Source organism: Homalodisca vitripennis, chromosome 4 (genome assembly GCF_021130785.1).
Source record: "Homalodisca vitripennis isolate AUS2020 chromosome 4, UT_GWSS_2.1, whole genome shotgun sequence".
In the NCBI taxonomy this organism is placed as follows: Eukaryota; Metazoa; Arthropoda; class Insecta; order Hemiptera; family Cicadellidae; genus Homalodisca; species Homalodisca vitripennis.
Genome location: NC_060210.1, coordinates 15,775,028 through 15,787,743, shown reverse-complemented (window position 1 = coordinate 15,787,743; position 12,716 = coordinate 15,775,028). Strand labels below are relative to the sequence as shown.

The window sequence follows — 12,716 nt, the reverse complement described above, 5'->3', positions numbered from 1 at the left end:
CATCTAGCACTTCTCGAGGTTCAATTTGCCGTATGTGGTCGGGCGTTGTTATGATTTTTGGTACCCATCTGGCCCAAAATTTATGATAACCTAACTTCTGCGTAATAATTTCTTGTAACAAACTCCTTGGAATTTGAGGAAAACTAAGTGAGTGTTCTGTTATTGTGAATCGGTAGTCATCATTAATCTTCTCATCGACTTTAGATACAATATCACCGGTCACAATGCTTGGCTGTCCACTTCGTTCGTCATCATGCACATTATTCCGACCATTTTAAACCTAATGCACCACTGACGTACTCCACCTGCAGTAATCACATCGTTCCTGTACACAGAGTTGGCGATAAATCTCAATTGGTTTAATGTTTTGAGGCAACAAAAACCTTGTTACCGAACGCACTTCACAACTCGTGAGATTTTCAATTGCGTCACACATTTTAAACTGCTATTATAAAACTACAAAGAGCGACAGTAACCTCTCACTAGCACAGCTGGATTGTCACTGAACAGAGAAATGCCCTGACATCAAAATGGCCGCCATAGTCTTGCCCCTAGTGGCTACAGAGGAAAACATAATCTACTTTCTGGATAACCATCGTATGCGTATATAAAACATTAGAATGAAATGTTAACATTATTAGTGATACTTAACCATGTCAATATGTTAACATTGTGAACTATGAACAGTTACAATACCAAAGTGTCTGTTTACTAGTCAAGAATCCGACGTGTGTCTGAATAAAGTGTAAAATCTAACAAATACATGTAAATGTTACCCAGTAATGTCCTTTGGTGGTGTGTAGCCTTAATAGGAGATATTAAATGCAAAGTTATCTGCTTCACTTACTTATAATGATCTATTGTCGTGTATTTAAAGTGGATGATAGGCAATTCAATTCATAATCCAAATTAATCCAGATAATTGATGCGATTCTCAGCATACAGTGTTCTGTATTACATGTGGAAGTGGTGTTACAGGCAGTGATCGACGCCAACATTTTCCCCGTGCTGTTGGAGATCTTGGGGTCGTCAGAGTTCAAGACTCGCAAAGAGGCAGCCTGGGCTGTGACCAACTCTACGTCAGGCGGCACCGCAGAGCAGATCCGCTACCTGGTCCATCAGGTAGCTCATCTCTTCTACTCAGTTCAGTTTGTTACGTATACATGTAGTGTTCTACAGAAACACTCGGGTTTAAAACAAATGCTGTGTCCAGGGCTGTATTCCACCACTGTGTGACTTGCTGACTGTGATGGACGCAAAGATCATCCAGGTAGCTCTCAACGGACTAGAGAACATTCTCAGGCTGGGCGAGCAGGATGTCAAGGCTCTGAACACCGTCAACCCCTTCGCTGTTCTCATCGAAGAATGCTATGGTGAGAACAGTAACACTCCAAGTCATTATCTTATCCCTAATCTTATGTTTATGTAACTCACCTGGTTGAAACCTACATTTTTTAGGATTTAATTTATTAGTTTTTGAGATATTAAATTTTTGTATGAAAAACATATAGACAGGCAGACGGGAAACTAAGCACTTATGTTCATATGGTGAAATTTGATTTTCTTGACCTGTGCAATAGTACGATACACCTTTGTCCAGAGAGTTACGGTACACCATGTATACATGGATACACTGTTGATGTAGAGATCGGCAATATATCCATCTACAATGTAAAAAGAATCAGCATTCATAACGAATTAGTATACACACAACATAGCTATGGTGGGAAGGGTTGATTCAATGTGAATGCTGAATTTAGCTCTAGTTCACCTTCCTGGAACAACGTCTGGAATCTGACGCTGTCACAGACTTAACTCCTGGAATCTGGAGTCATGTTTGTCAGAAGAGATTAAAAAAAGATGCAGATCTCCAATAGTACACCTAATACCAATCAAATGAAATGAAAAATATCTTCGCATCTTATAAATATAGAAATTTTCAATGAGAGAATGGAAATACCTCTTCACCTAGATAAAACTATATTTTGTAGCCTAGATGTCTCTGGTGTGGAAACAAAGTAGAGATTTAATTTTGAGCTTCTTCATCATCAACTTTTTCTGGATCTCTTTAGACAAATATGACTCCAGATTCCAGGAGTCAAGCCTGTGACAGCGTCAGATTACAGACGTTGCACTAGGTAGGTGAACTGGTACTAATTAATATAGTATATCTACATTTGTAAGATACACAGAATAATGTTTCACTAATCGGTAGGATTGGACAAGATCGAGTTCCTGCAGTCTCACGAGAACATGGACATCTATCAGAAGGCGTTTGACCTCATTGAACAATATTTTGGTAGTGAAGACGAGGATGCGAGAGTTGCGCCTTCGCAGCAGCCCGAGCAGTTCCAGTTCACTACTGACCAGAGTGTGCCCATGGGTGGTTTTAACTTCTAGACACTGCTATATTGGTTAGTGATCCACTTATGAACCCATTTACTAAGTTTGTGCACCAACATTTGCTCAAATTTACGCCAATCGATGATTAATCTTCTTTTTGTTGCAAATTCTCCTCAAAACGTTTTGTGCTTCTCTTAACTCTCATTTAATAAATAATATAGATTTGTAAACAATCTTTGTATGCAAATAATTATTAAATGTAGTGTACTATTGTATACATCTAATTTACGCTTTCAGACAAATAATTTGTAAAGATTTACAAGATTACCGATTTTTAATAGTTCACACTTGTGATAGGTGAATCCAGATATTTTGAATCTGATTCTGAACCTTTAAAAATTCTATCCTCAATTCTCAAATTTTGAATTCTATTACCTTTTTTTAATATAAGTATGATGTAAACAAAATTATACCAATCCAATTTCTGTCCTTGGTTATACCTTTGGAGACCTTTGGAGACTATCTGATAATATAGTAAGTAATCCAAGAATACCATTCTAATGTAAAAGGATTTGCAGGGATTCAGAGAAATGAGAGAGGAATTAAGAGCAAAGTCACATCCTCTACCTTGTTTAATTTCCTAGATAATATGGTAATTTGATAGATTATAATATGGAGGCTTCTAGAATGTATGCTTTTAATTTGAAAAATATGGGCATAAATTTGTATTACTTATTAAACGTATTTCCAACCAATCCTAGTCATGATACACAAATATGGAAATATAATTATAATATATTTTGCAGAGGAAATATTTATAAAACTCTAAAAATTAGCTACGTATATCTGCGCATACACGCAGCAGACACACACGTCATTGCACCAACATAAACTAGTAAATAGAAACTGCAAGCGAAATATTTACAAAAGCACAATAATTTGTTAGCTAGGTTATCTATCTACATTTTTACAAAATCAAAATATAAAGAAATTAGGGATCGGTAATTTACATACTACTGATCAGGGATTGTCCGCTAACTGCAAGCAAAATATTATTTACGAAACTGATTATCTATTTACGAGTTTTTTACATAACATACAATAAAAACCCATTTTCGCGATCATTAATTTTTGTTATGCGAATCAGCTATCATCCACATAGCAGACTCACAACACTGGGTAAACATAAATAATATGGAAAACGCTAACTGCAAGCTAAATATTATTTACAAAAATAAAATAGTTTTTTAATTAGGTTACTTATCTGGGTTTTAGTACTCAAAGTACAAGGAAATTGTGTTTTCACAATCAGTAATTTTCATATGAACATGAGTTTGAAAAATATTAACTATAAGCAAAATGTTATTTACAAAAATATGAAATTTATTTAAGTAGGTTGTGTATTTATCGCTTTCGAAAACTCAAAGTATTACAAAAACACATTTTAGTGATCGGTAATTTGTGTATTGTCGATTAGCCGATAATTAATGACGGTGTGGATCTTCACAGATTCATATGTTGAATCTCGACAATGGATTCTCGAATCCGAATCTTTGTTGATGATGATTCTGTGGATTCAAGATTCGTCAATCAGCTTCGACCCTCACGTTCACACGTCAGTTAATACTGTTTAACCTAGGGATTGGAAAATCCAGAATTTTATCCCAAATCTTAAAAATTCTATTCCCTATTCTTGATTTTTCAATCTTAATAGCTTTTTTAACCTAAGAATTTTTTGAACAAAATCATTACCTATCCAATTTTTACCATACTCTAACTATAGAGTAAAAAAAAAGCCAAGAATATCACTCTATTTTCAAGGGATTTATAGAATTTCAGAGAATTGCTATTTTTTAAGAACTAAGTCGTATCCCCTTTATTTTACTTTAATTCGATAGTTCACATTAAATTAAAGTGTTATTCATATTAAATATATTAAGGCTTCAAGAATATATTGCCTGTAATATGCAAATAACAAGGGCTTTTTGTAGATTATACACAAACTCTGGAAACCCTTTTTTTTCTCTTAGGACAAGAAGCTTATAAATGACAGGTTATTCAGGATGGGTAAGGTTAGGGAGCAGGAGTCGCCTCCTATCGAGATCTATGAGGAAGAATTCAGGTACTAATCTCAAAGTCATGTAGAAGGGGAGGCCAGCCTTGAACCAGCCTCTCCAGTCAAAGCAGGCAGGGGGTGGCACATCCTTGTTGAGGCTAGCAAGAACCTCTGTGGTCAGGGAACAACCGTCATCTCCCACATTAGACTAGACCTATCGAATTGCCCTTGAACCCCAGAATCTCGACATTTGCGGTTAGTGATGTTCCGCTCATGAACAGCCATACGGTTACCCAGATTTAAGTGATACATGGGTTTTTGTTGTGTCCAGTGGTAGGTTCAACTGGAAAGTATAAACCAGCCAGAAGTGATCCCTGCTGGGTTAGGTAAATCTGGAAACCCATATTATACTCTATAATAAAGTTACCATATTGAAGTAAAAAGTAGAGGATATGACTTGATTCTTAAAATATGTTTATTTCTGTAAACCTCTGCAAATCCCCTTAATATATACAGGTATTCTTGTATAAGATTTTATATCATTAGACAGTCTCCAAAGGTTTAAGAATGGCAAAAATTTGAATTTTGATGATTTTGTTCAAATCATACTTAGGCTATAAATAACTATTAAGATTAAAAATTTGAGAATCAGGAATTGATTTTTTAAGATTCTCTTAGAATCTATTAACTTATTATGTGTTGAACAAACTATTTTTAGGAGAAATAAAATCACTGAAACAGGCTCTTATGAAGTTTGTTCACAATTTCAGTCCAGGGTCTTATCTTTTTCTACGTAAGGTGTAAATTTATATTGTTTTAATAAAAACCAATACAGTCTTTTACAGCTTAAACTTTGGAAAATAAAGTATTGAATCAACTTTTTATAGAATTCAGTGAAAGTTTTTTTATTAACCCATTGCGGATCAACGACGTGAGGGTGACGCGGAGCGAGGCGTGGACCAAAAGCACAATGACGTGACCCTCACGCGGATGACGTGGTACGGATGACTCATTTGTTTTGAACGCTTATCGCTGTTATAAGTCTCGGAGATATTTATACTCAGTTTTCCTGGACTGGCTTCCTATCTTATCTCTGGTACTCGTCCACAAACAATCCCCTCGTTATCGGTCAATAACGTTATTATTTGCGACTTATTGTTTGTCTGAGGCGTACAGTCGTGGTGTTCGATTTTCCTTTGCCTCGTGTGCGTATACGTAAATAAAATGGGTGACAATTTACGATCATCTGAATTAGATAGACTACTATTAGAAAGTGGAAGTGACGAAAGTGATATCGATAGTGTTATTGAGGATGGAGACGGTTCTATCACGCGTATTTGTCCACGTTTTCATAATTACGCGGATACTAATGTTGACAGTGACGAGCGGGCTAGTGACCATGATTCAGATGTTCAGACTATTTCAGACATTGTTCCTGGGACACCACCGGATGTGGAAACTCTATTTCAACATAAATAAAAACGCTCAAAGTAGTGCTTCCGAGGATATTTATGAATATACTTGAATATACTTCTAGTATAATATACTTGTCTAATATGATCTGTATAATGTTTATATAACATAAATAACAACATAAACAAACAAAACATGTATAATTAGCGAGCGCGCTAAGCAGGCAGGTAGGCGTGCAAACACTGCGGGTGCTGAGTTGTAATACGGATTAATTCGTACTCTAAGGCCCGCGCGCGCGCCGTTTTCACGATCCGCAATGGGTTAATATATATTGATTTTTGGTGCATGAAGTAATGCACATATAAGTAGAATTCAATACTTTATGTATTTCTATAAGTTTCAATATAAGTGTTAAGTACAACATACATTATTTTAAATATTATTTTATGTATTGTATAAAAAACTTAAGATTGAAATTCCAGTTAATTTTTTCATGTGTTAAAGTAAACAAACTTTGTAAACACATTCAGTATGTAATTTCAATTCAGTATCATTAACCTTTGTAGCACCAGGAAGTTTAGTGACAAATCGATTTTTATTCCTTTACCTTTTACTAAAATTAAAACTTTTTATTTTGCTTTGCTATAAAACCAGTATTACATCCTACTTGTAATTCTTAGCTAGTTTTTGTTTTGTGTTTATTTGGAAACTTTTGTATAAGCTAGACAATTATATTTTAACAATTAAATTGTGTGAGGTTATGAAACCTTACCCATAGTAACGATTTTAGCCTTTTTTGTACTATGTGCACTTGTCAACTAATATTAACTTTCTGAAAATAAACACAACTCAAACTGTTTTTGCTATTTTAAATTATGTTATATAATTCTTTACTGGGTGCAGTCCCGCTACTTAAAAAAGAACAAGACAAGCTAATTACATCTGGCTTGGGGAGTATTTATATATATCCAAAAGTGCCTTGTTATTTTAGGAGTTTTCATGTGCCGTTTGCAGGCTAAATTAAACACTTGTAAACATAATACATGTTATTATAAACGTATTGTTATTGAAAAAGTTCTATACTTTTTGCACAAAAAGATTAGAACTAATAGTAAAGTGTACATTTTAATGTAACAACTGTCCAAAATTCCATGTTTTTTTCATTTTTTATAGCTATAAACCATTTTACTTAGTTATTTCACATTCCTTTGTGTTTGTTAGGGATAAAAGTTTTGCTGATAAAATTTTGTCACACATTTTATTTTGTTTTGTCCCCCACTACTCCACTACATTTTTTGTCACTGAGAAAACTTGACTTTGTTACATCAAATCTGTAACATCATTGCTGTAACACACGATATGTCATGTCTCAAGTGGCGCTCAGCTATAATCTACCAGTGCTGTAACACAATATCTGTCTTGTTTCAGGTGGCGCCAGCTATAATCTATCAATGCTGTAACACAATATCTGTCTTGTTTCAGGTGGCGCCAGCTATAATCTATCAATGCTGTAACACACGATCTGTCGTGTTTCAGGTGGCGCTCAGCTATAATCTATCAGTGCTGTACCACACAATCTATCATGTTTCAGGTGGCCCTCAGCTATAATCTATCAGTGCTGTACCACACAATCTGTCATGTTTCAGGGAAGCGCTCAGCTATAATCTATCAGTGCTGTAACACACGATCTGTCTTGTTTCAGGTGGCACCAGCTATAATCTATCAGTGCTGTACCACACAATCTGTCATGTTTCAGGGAAGCGCTCTCAGCTATAATCTATCAGTGCTGTAACACACGATCTGTCTGTCTTGTTTCAGGTGGCACCAGCTATAATCTATCAGTGCTGTACCACACAATCTGTCATGTTTCAGGTGGCTCTCAGCTACAATCTATCAGTGCTGTAACACACGATCTGTCTTGTTTCAGGTGGCACCAGCTATAATCAATCTATCAGTGCTGTACCACACAATCTGTCATGTTTCAGGTGGCTCTCAGCTACAATCTATCAGTGCTGTAACACACGATCTGTCTTGTTTCAGGTGGCACCATATTACATTTTTTTAAATAAAAGACTAACCAAGTTTATTTATAAGTTGTTAAATGTAAAATTTTGTTTAGTTTTAAGATTTGTTCTCAGTTATTTCTAATTTCATAGGTTAATTTTAAGTTTAATTCAGATTTTCATGTTACATAATATAGGCCTAAGACCACTATTAGTTAAGACACAACATAATATCATCATTTCATGCAAACACATTCCAAAACAATATTAATTATAAGAAAACATGTACCTAAATAAGAAGATTCAAAAATAATTATAATATTAACTAGTCTATCCAATTTCAACATGGCCTAACCATAATTGAATTTTAACCCTAGACCTGACACAATGACAAATAGATTCGATTTATTTAGTTTCTTATAATATTATGTAATATAGCTCTGAACATCACCAAAATATGTTAAAAAATCACTTATTAGATATTAAATACCATTATCCTGTAGTTAATTATAAACAAACATAATTTAGAGCCTAGTTTAACAATATTTGTCAATACCAGAATAATAGTACATTTAATAGCGAAAAGGACCCCGTATATAGATAACTACCACCCAAGATCATAAAAATCATCTACAAAAGGATTTTTGAATATAATTTCTTTCAATGCTCGGGATAACCTAAAAAGGAGCAATCGACAGTGGAGGTTTGGTGTAATAATAGCAGCCATCTCGGACAGTGACCACTGACCTATCTCAAGTAACATCCTACCGACAAAATCGATGTTCTTTCAAATCAAACACTTGCCCATGCATTAAAATAAGACTTCTTATACAATATATTTAATAATCTCTTAGATTTAAGAACAAAACAAATTATACTTTTCTATAGTAGATTTTTGTAAGGAATACGAATTTAATAATGCCCACACCCACAATATAATAATTTAGAACCTTAGCATAAGTATATTTAAGCACTTGTCCGACAGGAGAAGCCATTAACTATTACCAAACAATGCTTATATATTAAAAAAAAAAAACTTGTCCGAATACCTAAAGATCGTTTCTTTTAATATAATCCGATATATTTCTAAATCATTATTTTTAATTATAAGAGCAATAAAGGAACATTTAAATCAAATTCTCAAACCCAAAACCCTTCTTCCTCACTCTGACCAATAAGAAAAATTCCTCAGTTCGCCATTGTTAACTGACCACTCTGATTGGCCAGCAGTGATCTAAACAGCTTCACACGGACCCAAGCCATCTTGTTAGCATCTTTAACCAGTCTCCTCGAGGTCTTGAGACAAGACAGATCTCCGTTTACTGACTACTACATTTTTTTAAAATTTATCATAAAAACCTTCAATTTAACCAGTAAAATATCAAATTACACAGTACACTTACCTGATCTTCGAGAATATTCCTTTTATACTTGACAAAGGGAATTAGTTGAGTGAGAACATTGAACTTATCATAATTGACACCAAGCAGTGTATTATACTTGGTACTTTTTCACTCTCATATTCGTCGCTTCATCTGCCAGAACTGACATCCAGCATCAAGAGAAGTATTTCAAATAGAACTTCAAGAACTTCAGCACATAGAACATCCAGATCTTCACTCTCATCATTTCACCAAACTACCCACCAGGATGGAGCCCGTCTTCTAGACATTCGTCAAGGATACCCTTCATCACAACCCAGCTATCCAATCGCTCAATAAAGGAGAAAACTGGTCAGAGATTTAATTTATATTCCAATATAAACCTTTCTTTCAAAGATCATTGTCCAAACCCAATTAAATGAACTTAAAATTGTACTAAATTTCCTTTAAAGCTCATAAAATACTTTAATATCAATTTTCTGTCATAATATTTTTTTTACTTACAATTAATATCAATTTCTTTATTTCAATATTTTAATCTTCCAAACAATAACTGTCATGATAAATAATTTAATATATGGCTGTCTTTGCTTTTAAATTGTCTTTGTCAGGTGAAAGAACCTACCCCTAGATAAGAGCAGAACAATTGTATTTAATAGAGCATTCATTATATTTTTTAAAAGAACCCTGAGAATTGTTAATAAAAGAATTGTAAAAGAAATTAATAATTATAGTTCATTAAAAGTTTGTAATACAGATTGTAAACAAGAATTTATTTATTTTCTCAACCACCTTTTCTCTTTATTTATCTTAAGATATAATAATAAATTGACACCACAACGTGAGAGAGTATTTTAATAATAACCAGCTATAATCTATCAGTGCTGTAACACACGATCTGTCTTGTTTCAGGTGGCACCAGCTAAAATCTATCAGTGCTGTAACACACGATCTGTCTTGTTTCAGGTGGCACCAGCTAAAATCTATCAGTGCTGTACCACACGATCTGTTATGTTTCAGGTGGCACTCAGCTAAAATCTATCAGTGCTGTAACACACAATCTGTTATTTTTCAGGTGGCTCTCAGCTATAATCTATCAGTGCTGTAACACACGATCTGTCATTTTTCAGGTGGCGCTCTGCTATAATCTATCAGTACTGTAACACACAATCTGTCATGTTTCAGGTGGCACTCAGCTATAATCTATCAGTACTGTAACACACAATCTGTCATGTTTCAGGTGGCGCTCAGCTGGATGGTCAATTCAGTTACCGAAGTCGCTCAGTAGCCGACTGTCCAAAGATAAACACATGGTTAAACCTTGTTAATGTTTCACACGTGTATAATACAGATATTTTGTGTATTTGTGTCAGTATTTGCAGCCCAGCCCTACGGAAGAGGCTTACGCTCCGCTGGGGCTGGAATTATTATTGATCATTGTAATAATAAATCTGTGTATCTATTATAAATTTTTATGACGACCAAGAAGGTATGTAATGTGTAATCTACGCCGTCTGTGTGTTTTATATCTGGACAGTTGGCTAGCATTTTGGAGATATTGAAAAGTGTTTTCTTAGTTTTCAATTTTCATCTGGTTAAGAATAGAATAGTTATTTTTTTTCTAATTTTGTTAATGCCACATTTTCTTTCCGGTTGAGGAAATTCAATCCGGAGAAAATGTGTTATGAAATGAAGAAATTATTTATGTATATTCTCCAGTAACTGTACTTCCACTTACGACTTAACGTACTAAAAGTGACAACTTCATACACCATTACTTTTAGTATACTTCAGGGTTTGTAGGTAAAATTATTACAAATAACAGTCCGGCCTTTTGAATAATTAATTGTGCTCAATTTGTACTAATGATAATCTTAATGTTTTCTACCCAAAAGAAATGTAACGTTATTGATTGCAAAGATTACTTATCGACAACGTAATGTTTTCACCACTGTGATGAGTTTTTTAAGGTTGAAAAAATACTATCATAATTAGTTGTTAATGTAGTAGGTAAGTTTTAATATTTATACGAAACGACGGTTGGATTTCGCCGTAGTCTTGGAATATTTGATAATAGACTACGAGCTTGTAATCATTTTATCTGCAGCCTGACCAAATGTGTCCCTCGCGAGTGTATGTGTACACTTTACAATGTGACTTTACAACGTGACTGTACTACAGTACAATATATACATTTACTGAAGAGTTAGGACAAACTGTTTCGTTTGGCAAAAGTTTGGTTTTTTTTAGGCTGTGTCGAGTTACCTGTAGATTTCTTTATTAGATTATATATTACCTAAGACTATTGATTTGGTACCTCCTCTGTGCAAGTTTTACTAAAGCAGTATACGCTTAGATAATCAGAGCCTTTATTAATTTTATGAAAATTATGGCTAAATCCGATGGAGTTGTTATAAATTAAATTTATAAATATGAACACTAGGGTACTACTTAACACAGTTGACGAGTTTATTGATTACAAGAGTTTTATGAATACAAGGGAATGTTAACTTAGTATTTCACTAATGTAATGGAACTACCTCATATTTTGTAAAGATTGATCAGTGAACATATTTTTAAAAATCTTCCTATTAGAGTAATTACTTTGTACATAACGTAAAAAATATTTTGCACGCCTCTTTAGGGGAAATTATTATATGGTGAGTTAAAAACCCCTGAAATTATTATAGTTTGTATTAAATAGAAAATCTTCAGTGCTCAGTGGTATCTCAGTCTTTAATATGTTTATTTATTAAGTACGTGTGTTTTGGTATTATTTTTTTGATACTGATTGAATGTGTAAAATCTTCAATTAATTATTCCTTTGAGTGCCCTTGGTGGTAAATATTCTGCATCAGCTGACAGCTATTTTCAACTTGTTTGTTATATTTGAGAGATATTCAATGTTTTGAACAACTAACTTGTACACCCATTATTTTATTTAATGTATAGCAAATATAGTTGTTTGGAAACATCTATACCATCGTTGTAGTTTTTTGTTGTTGAATATTTTTTGTGTACCGGTTTATATTGTTATGGCACTGGCTTTACTTAACATTTACTGAACGAGAGTGATCAAAATCCTTTGTATGAAAAATACATAGAATGGAAGTGTATATCCCTTCTAGTTTAGTTGAATACTAATTGTTCCTTGGGAAAGGTTATTAATTAATGATCCAGTTGTGATTTATTATATTACTTTGTTAATAATGTGGTAAGTTAAAAGAAGAAAACAGTTTTCTGATCGGAAAAATCAATTAAAGCACCAATCCTATTTAAAAGTAGTTTTATTTTTAACCCGGGAATCGCCAATCATTTTTTCTACAACGTCAAGAAATTTTCATTGCTACTGCAAACTTTTTCTAAAAAATTCATTAAAAATACAAATATAACCAGTTTGAAATTTAAATAGATTTTTATATGGTTTTTTAAGCAAAATATATAGATTAGAATTGTGTTAGTCTCATACCAAAAAGGTGTACTTTTTTTAAAATAGTATAACAAATGTTTTATTCAAAA

The 12,716-nt window shown here is 33.7% G+C and overlaps 1 protein-coding gene across 1 annotated transcript in view; it reads left to right on the top strand.

Annotated features, from left to right (window-relative positions):
* LOC124358989 (importin subunit alpha-7) overlaps positions 1 to 12,478 on the top strand; it is a 50,462-nt gene extending 37,984 nt beyond the window's left edge. The window contains exons 7-10 of the mRNA XM_046811287.1: positions 979 to 1,122; positions 1,214 to 1,373; positions 2,216 to 2,414; positions 10,438 to 12,478. Of these exons, the coding sequence (XP_046667243.1) occupies positions 979 to 1,122; positions 1,214 to 1,373; positions 2,216 to 2,400 (489 nt within the window). The 3' untranslated portion in view covers positions 2,401 to 2,414; positions 10,438 to 12,478. The remainder of the gene's footprint in view (positions 1 to 978; positions 1,123 to 1,213; positions 1,374 to 2,215; positions 2,415 to 10,437) is intronic.
* The last annotated feature ends 238 nt before the right edge of the window (positions 12,479 to 12,716 follow it).